Source organism: Buteo buteo, chromosome 5 (assembly GCF_964188355.1).
Source record: "Buteo buteo chromosome 5, bButBut1.hap1.1, whole genome shotgun sequence".
Classification (NCBI taxonomy): domain Eukaryota; kingdom Metazoa; phylum Chordata; class Aves; order Accipitriformes; family Accipitridae; genus Buteo; species Buteo buteo.
The window spans coordinates 42737762-42758631 of record NC_134175.1 but is presented as its reverse complement, the minus strand read 5'-3'; the positions used below and the strand labels follow the sequence as shown (position 1 = coordinate 42758631).

Genomic DNA, 20870 nt, shown 5'->3' with positions numbered 1-20870 from the left:
TTGCGGAAAGGTCGCATAGTAATGAAGGCTCTGATGGTCCCAAGCTCCGTTAAGGAAATGCTAATTCAAGACAGCTGTTCTCCTCTCATAGTAAGTATTAGCTAGTTCAGTCCTAAACCCATTTCCTTTGGTTAGATTTTGGTTTGTAAAATAGTCAAGGCTCAGCAGTCACTTGATAATGAGGCAAATAACATCAGGTACCTGCAGAGAGTGCTGCACTGCCACTGATGGGCTCCAGGAGCAGCCGCAGGTCTGGCCAACTGGCACTTCATCATGGTCAAGCAGGCAGTGAGACTTGGTCAGATAGCAATAACCCGCATTTTTAGCATTTCTGCTACACATATTACTCCTCTCTATTTTCTACCATAAGTTAAAATGCTCTACTTCATCATAAATCTACCACACACAACTCCAAGCTTTGCTAAGTTCTCTGTAAAAAAACTTTGGGAACCTATGCAAAAAAGGATACACTTCATAATCATGTTAAGGTGGTGATTATGAATATCACAGAGTCTGGTGTCTTTTTCAGAAGAAAGCCAAAGCACTCTATAGAGCTCTGGAGCTTCATGAGGAGTTGGACTTCAATTATCACAAATGCAAAATGACTACATTTTCAAAATAAAAATTTAGAAGAGTTCTGTGCTACTTTCATTTAGGGTTGAAAAATATTCACATTAAAGCGGACTTCGAAAGAAAAAGTATGCACTGGTGTTGGTGCTGCCAGCTTCTAGCTTGAGAGTTGTCTGAGGAACTTTTGCCAGCAATGATAAAACAATTCAGATAAAACATCACTCAGATATTCACATCTGAAGAAAGAATAACCATGATCATGTGTATTGAGCACTCAGGATATTGTTGTTTGTTTGGGTTTTTTTTAGTAAACAAAGAAGCAAATTTTTTTCATTAATACCTTGTAGTATTTGGAAAAAAACCCCACACCGTCACCACCCCCTGCCTCACCCGCTCCCCCATTTGTACTGGTAAAATGGAAACCTGAATATTCCAGGTGTCTGGAAAAATGTTCCTGGTTTTCCTAACGAAACCAAGACCATTCCATTGAAATCCAGACATACACTGAAGTGTGAAGCCACCTATGGATTAGGAAGCAGAAAGTGTAGCGTTATCCTGTGTAGCAAAGGAAAACAGAAATGTGAGGCATCCCAATTAAATATCAGGGGAAACCTAGGGAAGCAGAACATGACTGCTTATGCTAGGATGAAATCTGGAGGAAAGATATGTAGCAATACTAAGATGGTTAAACAAGTCCTAGGATCTAGAGACCACAGACAGAATTTTTTCTCTCACCCAGATGTTGACGATTCCTGCAGGTTAGCAGATGTATAGTAATAAATGAAAAGGTGAAACTACTGTAATGTCATACTTGACCTCCCAGCTCAGTTATCCTTTGCTTTGGGCCAATCCTCCACAACAGCTTAAGTCTGGATCTCAAACCACATCATTATATTCCCAGAACACATGGAATTTGAGGCAGCTCCTCCAGTTGAGAAGTTATGGGGTCAGTTCTGCACAGACTTCCCATAACTATTCATGAAGCCAAATAAATGCACACTAGAGGGAATAGAGCCCTTTGTTATTTGTAAAGGGTCATGCTGCAATCTGTCAGCAAATCAAGTACTGTTAAGGAAAGGGGGATTAAGATTGTCCTCCTAAAGGTATGTGACTTGGCAGAGGCTGGTTTAGCAGTTTACATGTATGTACTGGCTGAAAACTCATTTATGACCCTCAGGTGTGGCTAAAAACTCTCACCTGCTTGACTTCAGCCTGTAGGTGCCGGAGCTGTAGGCACTGCTCTAACCTCTTGTGAGTTTGGTCAGCGTTAAGCTCCAGCTCATGCTGTTTCTCATGAAGGAATTCCAGCAGTTCTTGAACCTGTGTCGCAAGATCAATGTCTTTTTCACAGATCAGCTCAATGCCTGCAACATGCAGAGAGAGAAATCATCGCACTTATTTGAAAATTCAGTTGTTGCACAAATGTAAGCTTCAAAATTTTTTGCCAACTAACACATTGATTTGCAACTCTGAGTAATTCTTACTAAACTCTCTCACATGTAACACTTGGCTTTCACAGTTTCCTGTTCTGCATCACTACATTTTTCTACAAAGTAGTGTTTCTCTGGTGATCATTGCTCATCTCACCCATCAGCATCTGGCTAGTAGGACATGATTTAACCACAGCCTTGCTCAAAAACTTGCATGAACGTCGAATTAAAAAAAGACAGAAAAACCCTCCCTTTCTTACAGTAATTCATTAACTTATATTTTAGAAATGCATGTTGAAAAGAACTTAGAAGAGAAAAAAAGATGAGGAAGAAAATAGAAAAGTGAAATACAGGAAGTGAACTCTAGTTGCCAGATCTACGGTAGTGCTACAAAAGTTCATGGAACTCCACGGTGCAAACTTTTTTTCCATCTGGGCACTTTAGAGGATAGTTAACAACAATTTAGTTTAAACCAAGCTACAGTTCATTCAGAATTATTCCAGAGACTGACTTTCATCCAATCCTTACATACCAGAGAGAAAAGGTAGCTTAGTACCACATTCCCCATCTCTTGCATCCCGCACAGAATTGATAAACCCCTGAGTGACCTGGTCTGATTTCATAGCTGACCCTGACCTGATCAGGAGGTTGAAATAGAGACCTCCTAAGTCTCTTCCTACCTCCTGAATTTTCTTATGACCCTACAAGCCTTGTGTATACTAGTTACATGAAATACAATGCAGAGCTTCACATCCTCCTTCTTTATTACTCTGGTGTGATAGCATTGCTGGGTACATTAGCAGTGTAATTGTGAAAGTTTGGCCTGGAGGAAATATGATGTCATCTCATGTTACTGTAATGCCTGTGATTATAAACTAACAAAGACCCGACTCTTCCCTTATTGAGGTCTACTGGAATTTTGCCATTGGCCTCAATACAGGGAGGATCAGGAACCTAGTATAAAAATAATCAGATAGCAGTAATGCTGAGAAAACACTACACTTTTCCCCAAAGCCATTTGATTTCATGGAATAATAGGACATTAAAAAAGAAATGTGTTAATTAGAAGCTGCTGTACAAAAGGCTTGGACATTATTTTTAAAACCCATTTAGAAAGATACCTTTTCTTCCCCCTTTATCCTCCTCAGAGACTTGTGACTTTCTTTCTCTCTCACAGTGCTATCTACAGAGGACAGTACACAAAACAAATATGACCTTATGATTGACCCTATCCCCTTTTTCCTGGTTTCTGGTTTTATCAGAAAAAGCACATGGGAATGCAAGTGATTGGCTTATTCCCTCTCCCAGCCAAAACAAAACAGTTTCTTCATTACCAAATAAAGTGGAATGGCCCCTGGCTTCCCATTTAGAACTGGAAATTTAATATATGTTTCTATTCTTGGGAGTAAAGTTCTTTTCAATTGCCAGACATCAGGCATTGTTGCTACAATTAGCCTGCATATGGTTCTGTATCCTCAGGACATGATGGCTTTTTGTATGCTTGACTTCACCACACCTATTCGATATTAAATGCGCAGTTTTCCTTCATGCACACTCAGCTGGTATGGTTTTGATTGTGCTAACTCATCAGCAGCAACCAGTGAACTGCCTGGGATGCTATCCAAGGGCAGCCTGCGCTCCCTATGATGAATGATCTGCCCTTTCTTGCTTGTCATATGTCACGCAGATTTATTCTACGGTGCCAGTGCATGCGGTGAGAGCACTTATTCTTCTCAAAGTCTGGTTTTCAAAATAGAAAGCCTTGTTTTGAGAATAATTTCATACATATTATCTTTATATTGTGTTTTGATAGATAGAAAAGCACAGCTGATTTTCTGATAAACTGAACTTGGTTGCCATTTCCTTCGCTTGATATCTGCTGCACTGCTTGAGACAAGTGAAGGATAATGAATTGAAAACGTTTTAAGAAAATATTAAGGAAAGGGTACCATGCCACACTAACTGGCATCCTACAAAACATACATTAGTTATACCTAAGCTATATGCAATGTGAGATACTATGCAGTGAAGGAAGGAGTACTGCTTTTTGACTTGTACAAAGCTGGTTTGAAACTGCTTTGAATCTGTTCTTAGGCTGAACTATTAAAAGTCTGTGACAGGAAAGTTTACTATCCTCTTCCTTGCAATATAAACTATAGTTATAACTGCCTATAAAGGACATCACAAACAAAATGAAATAGATTTGCAGTTCCTTTTTAAGCAATGATGTTAGCTTGACAACCAGGAAACAAAAGGGCTTTGAATTTTCCATATAACAGGTAGGGACTGTATAAATCTCTTCAACATCAGCTTTGCAGTGTATTTCAGGCTTGACTTAGACAAATTGCTTCTAAGATATAAAAAGGTAGCTCTGTAAACCATGAGCGACTCCTAACTGTGGAGCTCATTATGACAATGATACTGACAATGTGAATAGCCTTTAATAATCAAATAAATTTGTGCAATCAATTAATCAGCTATTAGAGTGTAGCTACTTTTAGTACCTAGAAGCAGAATGACTACGGTGTGTATGCTAATGAATTACATGAACGCATCATCACTGCAGCTTGGGTCAAAGTGTTAAATCACAGCTGAATTATGATCCTAAACTTTCCGTAGGAAATGGATTTCTCAGAAGTGTCCAAGCTGCCACTTTTGGAAACACCAGGCCCTTTCAACATATCAAATTAGACACCCAAAAATCAATATCCATTTTTGAGAATATTTGCCCACATATTTAGCTTTGCTATCAGCAGTTGAGCTACAATCAAACTGGAAAAATAGAAGACAGGTTCATTGAAATAAAAAGTGCTGGCTTATTAAAAAGTCCAGTCTCCTTGAGAATATTGTTATAATATTCTCTAAATGCAAATATGTTTCCTGAAGGATACAGATTTTAGTGAGACATGAAAACAATTTGAAAGTACTGCAAAATTTCAGAAAACCACCTGACTTCCAGATCTTACATAGCCCCTAAAAATCCCAAACATTTCTTTGAAGGATAATTATTTCGATGGTGAAAACAGTCTAATCCAAAGCAGGCTCACCCACATGTGCTGGAGTAGTGGAAGGAATCACAGGAACATAACTTTGAGCTGTATGGAGCTTTGGAAATACTGGACTTGCATAGATGCCTCACATGCACAGATGCCCTGAATATCTGCACAGAGTCTGATATGGTGCATCACAGGACCACTGGATTTATTGTACCAACATGACAATGTTCACAGGGATTTCCAGACACTCCACAGCCAGTGGAATCAGAATCACTGCTCCAAATATGCATCGGACATGCAAAAATCATGGGCAAATGTCTAAAACCTTCTTTTTCTACCTGCACAAGATTTCCAAATGAAAAAGGCATCATGCTTGGAAAAACATGGATGTAATTTTAACTGACAGACTTACTAGCTTAAAGACCTCCAAGCCAAATGCCAGAGTGATCAAAATTGAATCAGTATCCTGTGTGACACGATAAAAAGAATAAACCTCAAAGAGAATTACAGGGAAGGGAAAAAACTTGGTCAATTAAGAGTGTCTGGTTAGGTAGAATGTCCCTAAAAAATCACATTTTTTCTGGCTTTATCTTCTGTGGCTACAGCTGAGTTTTGATTGAAGCAGTGGTGACACTGTACAATAGGAAGCAGCAATAGCAGCTGATTTCCCAGAACCCCTGCAAGTTTGCAGCTTTGGCAGTAAGAACAATCATCCCTTAACTTATGCACTGAATGACTATGATATAGGATTCAGAAAGGAGTAAAATTAAATGAATTTTTTATGAAGTATAACTGTCCTTTATTGAAATAAAAAACAGTAGGCTCCCAAGAGCAATCTCTCTCCCTTATTTTGCCATTCTCCCACCATTTAGCATTCTGTGCATGGCAGACATGACCACTACCTTTGATTAACTACAGTTACTCTACATCCCCATGAGGCTTCTGCTTCCTTGCCTTTGGGAGCAATGGATTTTTTAGTGGGTATGCTTCATAGAAAGTGATCTTAGATAATATTATAAAAAAATTTTAAAAGTTACTTCATTTAGTTGCTAATCTTTTGTCTACAATCCAAAAGAAGTTGTTTCTAACTTCTTGACAAACACAGATTTTTTTTTTTTTTTTTCCTAAGAATCAGTCACTGAGACTCCTAACTGTGCTCTGTTCTGGATCATATTCTTTACCTCCCATAGATTCCTACTCATATTAAGATTCTTCCAGGATGGGGGAAAAAAAAAAAAAAAAAAAAAAGCAAGCATCTTAACTGATGTACTAGGACAAGTTGAAGAATAGGACCAGGTGTAGTGTGGGCAGATCCCATAGAAGCTCACACACATGGTTCATACAATGCACCGGGATTGTCTAGTTCACAACATACTCTTGTAGCAGTCCTTAAGTCTGTGTTGCGTGCAGCTTGCCAAGTCAGGCTGAATACTGCCAGATTTTTTTAAAGGTGGGTGCCTAGAGGTAAAATGTTTGCCAAAGAATAGAACCATAAAAATCCTTTTTATTTTGAAAGTGCAAATTGGGACGGAAAGAACAGGAATTGCTCTTGCTTTGCACTCTTTCCAGACATTTAAGAAGGTTAAAACGCTTCACAAGTAACATTCATTTTTGGACTTTATGCAGTGATTAATCTAAGTTATGATATTCCTTTTCCAAATGCAAAATGCAAGGATACAAAAATCTTGATTCATAGGATGTCTTAGAAATAGGATCCTACTGCTGAGAAGCACAGTAAAAGTATCAGACAGACTCCCTATCAAGATGAATCAAGTCTGTCATTTAAAAGCACATGCCAAAGGTGGGGTTTTTTACATCCAAGTTCCTACCTTTAACTTTCAAGTGCACATTGAAAAGGAAAATTCCAGTATGGTTTATCACAGTCCCTTTTTATACAAAATAATTCCAATTAGAGCTGGATGGAAACAAGAGTTCCGTTTCATGACTGGTTTCAAGGCTCTCATATTTGGATTCTTTCCCAGAGGGCTCTTGGACAACTAGCTTCTTTCTCACCTCACTCCTCTCTCTTTCCCTCAGGCATGTCTGCACCCTGAAATGTGGCACAGGGAAAAGGTACTCAAGTCTGCGGAGAATGAAGCCAGCACATCTGGTCAGTTTGCCTCTCAATAAAGTCTAGTTGCAGAAAGGTTAACAAGCTTAGGAGCCTAGAACGACTAGACTTCATCCAGACCTGACGTCTGACCAGCCAGCTCAAGTATCTGTAACTGATGACTCACTGCAGTGCTTGTTTCTGAGCTGGTACAAGGACAAGGACCTACCAGTGTAACTTGTTTTGCCCTCCCCTCTCCATCCACTTTGGAACTGATCATGAACCCCATCTTGCAGTTGTGAAACTTTCTGAATGAAACTTGAAAGTCAGCTTTATTTCCTCAATGAGCTTCAGTCTCAAAGAAACAGCAATTTTTGACGTATAATCCTGAATGAAAGAATTCCCCAAACTTGTGGAACAGTTCTGGGAGTGGAGAGACAGATATTGCACATACTTACTTATGTTAAAAGCTGATGTATTTGGTATGTATTGGGGTATTTTTGCTTGATATACATTTTTGGGGTTTTGAGTTTTTCTTGGTTTTTGTTTTTTTTCTCATGTAAAACAGAGATCAAATTGCTCTGCTCACCTGAAGCCTGGACCTCCATGATGTATTGATGTAAATCTTGCCCTTGCTGGATGACTTCAAAGGTCATGTTGTTCATGGCCAACTTCCGCTCAGTGTGACGCTGCAAGCGCTGCTCAGCCAGAGTGAGGTCTTCGGTGTTGAAATCATTCATTTGTCTCAGCAGATCTTCATTCCAGGCATCTAACTCTGCGGTAACCTTCATGGGCAGAAGACAGACATTGTATTCACTCAAGATCCATGAAAAATCTTACTCTCAATTTGTGTTTGGATCACAAAAGTACTTCACATTTTAACTCTGATCCAGAAACCTCCAAACCACAGCCTCAGTACACTCTGGATCCTACCCACTTAATGGTCACGCTTAACATTTTGCTTAGGTGAGGATCCATGAAAAGATTATTGGTCCAACAAGAAATCTGACACCTTTTTCCCTTACACATTCCAAAGGGCACTGTAAGAGAAGACCCACTGTATTCACATGGATGGTAGAGGTAATGTTTCTGAATAAATTCAAATTTAAATGAAGAAGTAATGCTTACAGAATTGCAAAACAATTTGTAACATCTGTGACCACATAATCCCAAAATGGCCTGAATTTTTCTAAAAACATTTGCAACACACTGTATGTTACATATTACAGATGGAAATATTATTGATTCTAACTTCATAGAACTGAACTTATAAGCTGCTTCCAGTAAGCCCTATAACAGGGAGGACTAATACATTTTTCAGAATTATTATTATTGATATAATGTATTGTGAACAGTATCTACCCATTGTTCACAGAAAATGCATCACGAGACTAAATATTTCATTATGAATTTGTGAGTTAACCCCCACAGCATTGATTGCAGTTGTACAGTAAGTCTTATGCTGTGCTTTCAGGGACTTACAGTCTTTTATAAGGGTCTTTTTGTTGTCCTCCTTGTTACACAGGGAACAGGCCCTGTATAACGTTTTTCTCCTGTGGATCTGAAAGCTTTTAAATGGGGGAATGAATATAAATAATTCACTTTTACAGATGGGGAAAGCACAGCACAGAAACATCATATTTAACGGCTACGTGAATCACAAGTCATACCTGGCTCTAACTGAAGACCTATATAACCTGCCAATAACTCATGGGAACATGCAAAATCTTCTGTTGCTTTCTCTGCTTCCTGATTACAACACGCAGTCTGATGATTTTAGCAGTCTATTTACTGTATCTTCTTTATTTTACATTTTAGCCCACAAATAGCCGTTCGATATGAAAGTCCTCCTCCATTTTTGCCTGTTCAATTAAAGCAAGATCTAGCCTCCACCCAAAGAGCACAGTCCCATGTTAACCTAGATTCTGCTACTGCAGACAAAAAAGAGGGAATGTGCTAGTGACAATGAATTGAGGGAGGGGGGACAAGGGAAATGGGAATTAAATAATGCATACAGGCTAGTACTGTGCAGTAAACAATTTTTTAAAGTATTAAAAAATTTTAAAATAAATGCCTTAATTCTGATTCATAGGTCAACTCCTCATAGCTAGATTCAGGAGAGCTAAAACCAGGTATCTAAATTCCCACTTGTGCACGTTATGATGTAGTGAAAAGTTCCTGTTTCTCACTAAAAGTGCTCTTCAGTGCCTGTGTGCAGTGAGATGCTTAACTTCCTAAGTAGCCAAGATTCAAAATTTTCCATTCAGTTTTCCTTTCCAGAAAACATACATTATATCCAACGCAGGCACAGGAAGGCAACCCAAATGGACCGGCTCTCAGCCCTTCTCATATTAGAATGGATGGCAGTACACAGTTTTGCATTAGAAGGGAAAGAAAGCAGGTTTTAGGCCCTTTTTTGAGAGAAGCAGAAAAGCAGATTTACTCAGCCAAGAACCTGGGACTTCAGCTGCAGGGTGAAAGGCAGAGAGTGGATATCCTGAGGGGCTTCTATTTTTCTTCAGCTTATTCCATTGCCCATTCCACTCAATTACCTTTAAATAATAGCTATCTCTCTAGTCTCTTTGGCCCCATTCCTGATTCCAGCACCCTCTGATTCATTGACATATCATAGCTGGAGTCCCTGGACTGTGGAGACTTATTGGCAGTTTTAACAGTTATGGAGAAATGGTCAAAGTAGATGCTGGAGAAGGGTTTTACCAGATACATTTACATTCAGAGGCAGATCCTCAGCTAACAGTAATCAGAACTGAGGTGGTCTTGACCTTGTTTCAAACTACAAACAACAGAATGAATTTAGAGTTAACACAGGTTCCTACAATCATGACAATAACACTTACAGTTCAATACAAAGCTCTTTCTGCTATTTCTAATGGAAAGGCATGTGATATAAGGGAATCAGAAGAATTTTATTTTTTATGAGCTATTATAAAACTGTCTGTTTGAATCCATTGCATTGATTGTCAGGCTGCTAAAACATAATAATTTGAAATTTTGCAAAGATTCACAAAGTACTTTGCAATTTCCTGTGAACACTCTCATGCATGTGTATTCAGGAAGATGTCTAAAAGCATTTATAAGTGACAGTAATAGAAAAGATTAAAACAAACAAAGAATGTGTTACATTAGTTTGCTCTGACAGCCATAATACTATGATTGGGGGATTCTGATCAAAACAAAATCTCTCCATCCCGTTTACGTCTATGGACATCAACTCCAGGACAGGAAAATGCAAATCTTTCAGAAGGTTGAACGGTCAGGGGAGTTGGCAAAGGATATATGAAGGAATCAACAGATGTTCCCATAAGTATGCTGAGATCCAGCACTTCTGCAAAACTACCTGGGTAAACCTCTCTGCTGTGGTGCTGTTTCTCTTACTAACTTTTCCACTTGGCCGTGGAAAGGACACTGATCAGCATTGCTTTTACCATTAAATCTACAATAATTTCCACTCGAGCATGGGGAAATGTCTGATCGTGACCATACTGCTTTTTGCCCCTTAGGCCTGTGTGACGGTCTGACAAATTATAGTCAATGTCTCAAACATTCATTAAAGAACTTTGGTGGAGAAAATGGCCCCTGTAAAAATGCTGGAGTTTTGTGAACAGGACAATGTGGCCGGAGGATAAGGCCCTATGGAGCGTGGGACCGCGCTTCTCCAAAGCCGCAATTCCTTATCTTAAGTGACCAGGAGAAGGAGCACAGCATATGCGCCTGGAGGAGGAGGCCCCACGGAAGATGGGACCGTGCTTCTATCTTAAGCGGTCATGCCAGCAGGGAAAGAGAGGCAACTCTGCAATGAATCACAACCTGCCAAAGCTCACTGACCAATTCCAGAGAACCCCAGGAATGGGAACTGCGCATCTCGAGACCATCAACTAACACACTATAAAAGAAGTGAGAACGAGTTCTCAGTGCGCGCCCTCCAGAACTGGATCTCTATGCTGGCTGGACCAACGCTGGACCCAGGACTGGTGAAACCCTTTTCTTCTCTCTTTCTTTCTTTCTTTCTTTCTCTCTTTCTCTCTCTCCCTCTTTTCCTTTTCTCTTTTCCACAGTCCCTACACCTCATCCTTTTAAACATAAACCATTGACCAAGTCTGAGACTAGGAGTGGATCTAGCTGCCCCTGGGCTCCTCTTCGAGAAGGAGTCCAGAAAGCAAGGGGGTCTGCTCTGAACCTCGTGACTCAACGGGAGGGCTCTCCTTCTGATACAGTTCCATGTTCCTTTTTCCATTTCTTTTTGTACACCTCCCTTCTCTTTTCAAACAGCGGCTTAATGACATGTTGCAAGGTTCATATTGATAAGTTCACTTGTACTTGGGCAAGGTTAGCTAGGTTGAATAAATGTTGATTGTTGTTTAAACTCCTCTGGTGTCGTTTCACCTTAATTCTGACAAAGGAAATCCACGAACCTGAGTCGCTCTGACTTTGCAACGTGACAGCCTGAGCGTCCAAGACAGGTCTGTAGCAGAGAGGCATCTACACTCAAGAGGACTGCCTCCCAGGCAACCAGTGCTCCTCGTGCTCGTGTCGGCCACCAGCTTTCACCAGGCTCCCCACACAGGAGGAGCTGCACCTAAATATCTACCTGTGCTATTAGCCATTGCAAGGCACTGAAGGGTTTATGCTCCATTATCCACACTCCCCAGTTAAAATCAGTGGTTCCAATTAAAGAGGAAGGGACGGCGTAGGCTGTCAGGACACGAGCTGATAAACAACACAGGTTGCAAGGCGAGCCCATGGTGCTCTATACCATGTTGCCAGGACCGAGAATAGGGGTTAAGACTGCATCTGAGTGGCTCTAGACAGTCGGATAGGTCCAGTGGGGCTTGTTAGCCCAGTGCCAGCTCTGTCAGGGCCAGGAGCACAGCCACCAATGGAGGGGAGAAGGAAGGAAGGTGGGAAGTTGCCTCTGAGTGAGGGCTGATGAAGGATGACAATCATCCCATGTGCTGGGTTAGGGGAAGAGGGGAAGGAGTCAGGCACAGCAAGAGGTGGAACATCACCAAATTTCTCAGGCGAAGTGTGTACAGGAAGGTTGGGTACATTGCTCTGAGTAACTGAGACAAACAGATGGCTAGAAGGGAATCTCAAGCACAAAGCAAAGAAGCAATAGCAGAGCTGTGATAACGACCCAGCCTTTCTGAATCCCAATCTGGTGCCCTATCCCAGAGATCATGCTGCTTTGCATATCTCATTAAGACATTTCCTTTTCTGTCTGTACAGCCAATGCCTCAAAATCCCAGCAGTTTCTGTACTTCAAACTGGACCATTTGGAAATGGTCCCAGAGTCTGAATTTGAGTCCCTAACTGGTTTGACTTGGGTACAGGGAAATTGATTTATTTCTCTTCAGGAACAAGCTGTAATTAGGCAGCCTTGTTAACTACAGATGTATGTTTTTCAAGTCTAAAAAAGGGCTTCGGATGCTTTCACAGATTGATCAGGCATTGACATCTATGGTGAAACTTGGACTGCATTAGACAAAAGTGTCCTATCTCCTACGGTGTGATAAGAGCCAATTGCACTGGGCCTGTGTCAGGAATTGTCTCATAAATGAGGCTCACTTGGCCATGAACTTGTTTAATTCCCTTCTGACCCAGAAGAATGGCTAATGAGAGTTTACTGCCTTAATCTGCTAGATTTTTGGTGGGAAGAACTGACAGCACTTCTTATGTTTATTCACTTTACTTCCCAGCGTTTGTGATTCTAAATAGACTTTAGCATCCCTCACATGCCCTGAGAAAAGAGAAGCCCTGCCGCAAGAGAAGCCCTGAGCTCTGCTCTGTTCCACTGCGGCATGAGAGAGAAATCATACCAAAGCAGAAGGGTCACAAGAGTAGCAACAGTGGCAGTGCACAGGTCTGCATTAGCAAAAGCAGCAGACTTATCTGCAGGTGCCCACATTGTTCCAAGGAAAGCTGCACACATGTCTCATTGTCAGCCACACTCTGTCTGACTCCTTGGAAGGAGCCATGCTCCTTCCTTGTAGGTCATATAAGGTTGGTGGTGGCCAAGAAACAGCTCCCTATTACTAAAGGAAGGTCAAGTGACCCCAGACTACTAATGAGAGAGAAAGACACAACAAAGCTATTGATTGACAATGAGCCTAGAAAGCACAGTTCTTCATTCTTCACCTGAAATAGATGCTCCTGCTGCCATGATAATGGGAAGGGAACTAATGCTGGTAGTGAACCCAGTCTAGTATTAAATAACTGAGATACCCTTATCAGAGCAGTGGAGGCAGAGCAAGAGTTAACTTCAGCACATGAGGAAACACTGGGTTTGTGCTGAGCTCCATGCTACTATCACAAGGCTATAATAGATACAGAGACTATGGCAGCCAGGTCTGTTTTTCATGCAGACACAGCGACCACAGTCTAGACCACATACTCTTTAGGCAGGAAACCTCCTAAAGCAGCAACCTAATATACCGAAAATCCCACTGCTGCAATAGTGCTGCATTTGCTGCTTCCTGGATTTACCATGTTGCAACACCAGCAGATAACATGACCAAAGGGAAAGAGACATGTTCATCTTCAATCCTGGAGAAAGAGGAGAGGTATAGAGAAGAGGTATGCAGGTGAAAAGTAATAGCAGTAATAATAACAACAGTAGCAGTCCAGCCATCTCATGCCTACATTGCAGCCTGCTTGTGAATTAGGCCAAAAAGCCTACCCAAGCTGCAGCAGCTGATGTGCAGGCAATTGTACATCTGCAATAATTTAATATCTAAATCCTAAGTATCTTTTTCTTGCTGCTGCTGCTGAGTTTTTCTGCAAAATGGTACTGCTGAGCCTAGAATGCTGCTTGCTTGGCCTTAATTCAGTGTTTGACACCTAAAGTCATCGTGTTTAATGCCAACCAGAAAATTTTGTTTGCCAATTGAAGGAGGTGGAGAGGGGAAATGAGGAATCAAGCAAAAGAAAATAAATGTTATATGGCGAATGAATCACATAGGAGCTGATATTTTGAAATATGGGCTGAGGAAGGGCATATGAGGAGGAGGGAAATAAAGTTCTATCCTGGGCGCAGAAGCTATTAACACAAAGAGAGTGGGCTCGCAAGAGGGATCTGAAAAAGAGTAAAGACGCTTGGGAAGAACAAGCAAATGTAGGAGGCAGGTTGCAAGAGAAATGATGGTGCAAGTAGGAGGAGGAGCAAAGGCAAGAAGAGTGGGTAGAGCATGGGGATGTGGCAGGACAGGAAGAACAGTCACACAGGCACAGGGCAGATCTGTACAGAGGTCAGAATCAAGAAAAGGGAATATCTACTTCATTTCAAGAGAAGAAAAGGTGGCAGCCATAGAGCTGGGATGAACAGAGAGTGAGGATGGATGAGATGAGAGGTCAGATATGATCCAGGAAGGAATAAAAAAAAAAGATAATTCTGACTCCTAGATGCTGAGGGAGTGTCTGTGAGTGCAGAAAGAAAGGGGTTATAATGGAGTAGGGGAGACCAGATCTCTAAGGCATACTAGAGATTGGGCACCAGGGATGCCAGGGGCAACAGCACTTGGCTCTGCTTCAGTGTTCAGAGCAGGCTGGAAGAGCAGAGGACTGCATGTGACAGTATAAGTGGATCTATGGGCAGACTAATACTGAAGGTATATGGTAGAAGAGATGTAGGTAGGAAAGGGTGAATGAAACTGTCACTTCTACAGATCATGTAAGCAGAAAGTTTACTGTTCCTCCTTCTCAGGCCTCAGTTTGGGCTGACACTGTGCAGTACGACAATACTGTCACCCATTTTTTTGATGACAGAGATGCCACACTGGCTTAGTGGGGACCTGGGCCACTGAAGTGTGAAAAGGCTGTCACAGTGATGATTCTGCTCCAGTGCTTTTGGCTCCTGAATCCCTAAAATATCAAGATAAAAGAATGGAATTCAGCTCCAAAAGACAGGGTGCCCAGAACAGCTTAGTACTTGCCTTTCCTTAATTTTAAGTGATGTGCAGTTTGGAAACTAGGTATATATGGAAAAGAAAAATGAAAGGTCACTAAGCATGAGACTTTATAGGATTCCAGCTTATGAACAGAAGAGGCTGAATTTTTTCTTACCATTCCCTTACAAATTTATCTCAAGATCTCTGTAACTCTTATTTCTTTGCTCACATCTGAGTGTCAGCTATAAGTCAGCGAGGGGCTGTAAAACATCTTGTACCTTCAATGCAGGCAGCTAATTCATTTGAAAGATTCTGCTAATTTTATAAACCTGGAATAGGAAACTAAAGTGAGTTGTGAATCAGTGAAGTAAACTACTGTGAAAGCTGGCTCCTATTCCCTTCTAAACTCATGCTCAGGGATGGATGCAAACAGCCGGAAGAGCCAGCAAGTGAAATCAAGGCTGAAAAATTTAATTAGCAGGTGAAATGGAGCCAAAGAGATTGAATGGTGGAAAATTAGATATCCAGCAGGTGAAGATATTAGTGATCATGGGGCTTTTTGAAAGATAACAAACAGCATACAAGATCAAATTTATATTGTACAGTGGGAACCTCCATAATCCTTTCCAAGACTACGTCTTGGCCTAAGAACCACATTGCTCTAAGACTACAGTGCACAGACTCTGTCTAGCATTGCAGAGATCCATATGCATTGCAGGAAACAAAACAACACACACGAGGGAAGGAGCTGGGCAGCTCTGGGAATGGGAAAGGGAAGTTTCTTTGGAGGTAACCAACAACTGTTGCTAGACAGGTATTGGCTGAGATCATTCCTGTTCTCAGTCACAGACTTTTATAGAGGCCTACAGGTGAATTTGATCATCTCTCTACAAATGAAAAAATATGCAGAAAAACTCTGGATGGCAGGAATTTTGTTAGGGATTGCAACCCTACATTTTACCATTCATTTCTTATGCATTTACTCAGCATTTTACTGTATATTAGCATTCGTTCATATAATGGTTAATAAGGCTTTAAATGACAATTTCTGAAGCAAGGGACAAAGTATACTTGACAGATTTTACTGAGGATGTAACTCTGCAATAAGGCTGTGCTTCATATGTATAATGCACTCAGTGTGGTGCCAGCACTGCTGCTAATGTCTGCCAGCTATTGTCCCTTGAGTCTTACACCCTATTTCCTTGTAGTGGATCAGCTACCACATACATATTGCATTAATCTCCCGAGTTACTTGGTTGGCTGCACAAACTCACTTGAAGTCTGTATCTCATAGAAAGACCAACCATATAATCCTAATGATCCCACCTTGTCTTGAAATGCGCAATGACTTGGTAAAGTAATAAAACATATCAGGCATCAAAGTTAGACACATTTGCTAAATAAAGAATGGGTTGTCATTTTATGGTTTTAAAACCTAAGGCAGAATAGTCTCCCATAGGGATAGCTAGGCGCTCTCATGTTTCTGTTATGTCTGTTTCCAGGTGTTGTCATAGTTTGGATTTCATAATTTACCCCAAGAACCCAGAGTGTAAATATCAGTCAATATAATGAGATTAAGGCAAGAAAGAACAGGCAGCACATGCTATGCGCCTGTGGGTTCGTATCCAAATTCATATCTGCCAAACCTGCCTTGACTCAAGTACAACACAAAAGCTGCCAGTGCGGCTTAGAAGTCCTTAGAAGTCCTAAATGAATGCAGCTGGTCTGCCCTGCCAAAGAAATAGGCAGGTGGCTTCTCTTTGCATAAATTAGTTTTCCTGAAGACAAATGCAACAATAGTTGGCAGATTTCACTGAAGTACAAGAAAAGGTCCAATGATGCTTAAATAGATGGAAGTAAGTGTTGCTCGTGCAGTAATCATTAATTCTGAAGTTTGTCTAGACTCCAAACCTCTGTCAAGAAGAGAAGATTATAGAAAAGCTCAAAAACCAGGAGGGCTACAAAGCAGATGGGTACAGAGCAAGTTTAGGAAAGAGTGCCAGAGGAAAGGGTGATCTGTGTCATGGACGTCAATATCTGAGGAGAACAGTAAAAATAGGAAAGTTTCCAAAGAACAAATGACAGTCAGGCACTTTCTAAATAAAACTAAAGGCCAATCACTCAATTGCCATTTGTGAGTTTGAAAAATTCCCAACACTTTCAGTTTACATTATTAATTAGAAAGGAGAGAGAGAGAGAGGGCAGTAGGGAAAAATCAATAGACTCAAAAAAGTTTGGTACCAAAACTGAATGGAAAGAGACAACATGAGATGTAGCTATTCCCTGAGACTGAGATGTAATGTGCAGCCTTCCCTAAAGCTGTTGGAAGCAGGTGGGCTCCCACAGCTGCATCTCTCTGGCTTCCACTAGAGAAATGCAAGTTTTTTCTCTCACCAGAGTTCCCATGGAACGGTCCTCATCATAAGGGATTCACTGGAGCACAAAAACCTGAGAACCAAGGGTGAGAACACAGACCTGAGGGGGGAAAATGGGAAACTCAATGCTTGACAAGACAGAAGCAGCAAAGAGGACAAAGGTGTTCAAGTTTGGGAGGTGGAGGGCCCACTTTCGACAGACCGTTTGTGTGAGTGCAGGAAGGAGAGAGATCAACATGGCTGCAGCAGTGTGAAGGGGTTTGTTCGGGATGTGTTCAATATGGTACTGTTCTTTGGGCAGATGGAAGGGGGCTTATCTAGACTAGAAAAGGAGAAATTCATTTGACAATCATACTGGTACACATTATTTCAATTTTCTTAATCTATGCAGGATCTAGGCTATTATGGAAAATTAAAACCTAAACACATTCCCAGTCATAGCTCAAGGTACTGGTCTTTAGTAGAAAAAATACTTAATTTCCTGTTTTAAATATCGTCATCTTTTTCCCTTAAAAGCTTGGAAAAGTCAACCATCAGAAATATGACATGCTTTTTAATTATGGCAATGAAAAAATCTTTTTGCTTCTCAACAATGGCATGAGATAATTTTGTTAATTTTGATAACAGTTTCCTACTGACGTGGAATTCTTATTATATGGCTGAGGCAACTGACTGCAATCTACTTTCTAAAGATCATTATTGTGTCAATTTGAGCCAATTCAGCTGTTGTTTGAAATGCAGAGCATACATATGTCATTTAATATTTTATTTCAAATTGCTTTTTTATTATCCATCAAACAGTTTTTCTCATGTAAGCACTAAATGTACTTATAAAATTTAAGATACTGACCTGGATATATTTTTACTGTGTGTTCAGTTATAAATTAAATGTCATAATTATTCTAAAATAAAAAATATTTTTCAGAAAGAGGGAGATTTCTAAATAAAATCATCTGCCCATAGACTTCCTATGAAACATGTTCTCAGATATCCTTGTAATATTAATCTTGCAGAGGGAATTCAGATGTTCTTACGATAAAAAATAGCAAATCTACAGTGACAACTAAGTGGTGATTTTCTTTAAAATCCTTTCTAGCTAATCTGATTTTAGAAGACTACGAAGCACATTCCCAATTTTAAATATCTTAATGTATCACAGCCACTCCAAATGTGAATACAAAGAAGTAGGATTCATGCAGAAGCAAAACAGGGGTCCACGTAGTATTCCCATCTCTGGCACCACATATGGAGGGGACTAGGATAAGTCACATCATCTCCTGATGCCTCAGTTGCCCCATCAGTAAAGCAATCTATGGTGGTAACAGCCTTTGAGATCTTTGATGGAAAGACTATGTACAAAAAAAAAGAATTTGAAAACAGTGATTTTTTAAAATTTTTTTTTTTAGGTCTTTACTTAAATCATCATAATTCTAGATTCAGACCTAGAATTTGCAGCGAAACAGGCTGGGATCTTAACGAATGACTCACATGGGTTCACCACATACTGCCCACAGACACATTTGGGTGTTCCAGAAGCACATACTGTTTTTCAGGTTTTTTGCTTCATTTTTGGAAAACACAGGTGTCATTTATAGGTATGTACAAGTATATGCATTCACACCCCATTTATATCTTTAGAGTAAAAGTCTCAATTATTCAACATTTGCCACACCATTGTATCAAAATATCTTCTATTTAAATATAGGAGATACTATGTAGCATTCTTAAGGCAAAGTATGTTATCTGACATGAAATGCATACATTTATACTTATACACACATACTCACAAAGAATACTGTCTCTCAATATCAAGGGGGCTCTGTATATCTGGCAAGTAAAATGAAACTATTCTAATTTACATAAATAACAAGCACTGTAGAACTGACTTCAGTGTAATACCTAACTATACAGTCACAACAGGAAAGCTCAGATAATCCTCAGTGATTTCTATCTCTGGCATCCCATTATAGATCAAGACACCTAAACCCCTCTGTTTCCAGCCTTTTATTCCACTATAAATCATTATGCCATGTCTCAAAATAAATATTTACAAAGTATAACACAGCATTCTAAGGCTCCCATTAAATACCAGTACCCACCTTGAGATTACTACAGATTTACAAACAATACCTTCAGGAATACCATCATAAAACACTTAAAGGTGCTCCATGAACTGAACAAGCACCAGTGGGATACAGTGGGAGGAACATACCCCAGAAGGGACATAAGCGCTGACACATGGCTTTCATGAATTTTGTGCACAAGTTAATTTACATATTGTTCTTTTCACATCATGTCCTATCAGAATTACAGCAAGTAATTAGTGAGATTGGCTGGAGTCTCTTTAAAGTTTCTCTGTCCAAGAATACCTCAATTATTAATGTTTTGATGAGTTTCCCATCCAGTGCATCTATCTGATTTCAAAACAGAACTACAAAACAGAACTGAAAGACCTTTTTTGCACAAGGACATAAAAATAGCCTTTAACTTTCCCCCCTTTTTTTCCTTTCCTTTTTAAGTAAACCCACTGCGATGCTTAGAAAGCCCATCTTTTAAATAGCCTTTCCTTTCATGCATAACGTGTTTTTTCACTCAGTGCTTTAAAGCCAAGCATGTATCTGTTTGTATGCATCTGTGTGTATATTCAAAGAGACAAACCTCACTAATAAGCGATACAGAACTAAATCCCTGAGTGACTAGTGTCAATAAAGAGTTATAACAGGGGCACCTTATAAAGCTTCTCTGCAAAGCAGGCAGACTCAGCATAGTCAGTTAAACAGACACAAATCTATTTCAGTGCATTCTAGCAGTATATCCTAAAGCATATTTTTAGCTTCAACATGCTGAATTTAAAACCTGGTTGTAACTCTCTCTCTTCCTCACTGGAGAGCTGAGCACAATCAAACAGCTCCAGGTGTATCCTAACAGAGTATGTTTACCTATACTCCCTCTCCCACAGCTCTACCTTTCTCAGGTCATGCAGCCAGCTCTTACCTCAATGGTGTACTGTTCAAAAATCCGGAGCTGAAGGAAAATGTCTAGCTTAATCTTCCTTTCATGGAAGAGCTCTTCCATCTGTACCTGGGCCTCGTCGAGCTGCTGAAGGACAGATTCAATGTGGCTGATGGAGCTATTGTGTGGAGTCTTATTGTTGGAAACAGCAGAGTCCCTGTAGCAAGGCAGAGAGCATGGTTAAAGCTGAGCTTTAAGGCAGGCAAAAGAGCAAGAACTACACATTTGTGATTCTGCGTGCTGCTGAGAAGCAAACCGAAGCACAAAGGGCTGAGGTAAGGTGTATGCAACACTCATCTCTTCTGCTTGCTGAAATCCTGCAGCTCCTGAGCTTGGCACAAAGTTTGAACAAGGGGATCATCCTTTCTTGTGTCATGACACTGTGACCTTACACACTTGGGAAGAGAAGGGGAGGAGAACGACACATCAATCTCAATGGCTCTCTTGAGGAGACTGACTGGCAATCCCCTTTAATCCTACGGAGTGACCTGCTCCAGCCTACACTCACACCAAGCTCAGAGATGCTATGTAGC

The 20870-nt window shown here is 40.5% G+C and overlaps 1 protein-coding gene across 1 annotated transcript in view; it reads right to left on the bottom strand.

Moving 5' to 3' along the window:
* KALRN (kalirin RhoGEF kinase) overlaps window positions 1-20870 on the bottom strand; it is a 532592-nt gene that overhangs the window by 181431 nt on the left and 330291 nt on the right. Inside the window, exons 13-15 of the mRNA XM_075028813.1 lie at window positions 20320-20494; window positions 7636-7831; window positions 1768-1934 (exon numbers count right to left, since the gene is read on the bottom strand). Of these exons, the coding sequence (XP_074884914.1) occupies window positions 1768-1934; window positions 7636-7831; window positions 20320-20494 (538 nt within the window). The remainder of the gene's footprint in view (window positions 1-1767; window positions 1935-7635; window positions 7832-20319; window positions 20495-20870) is intronic.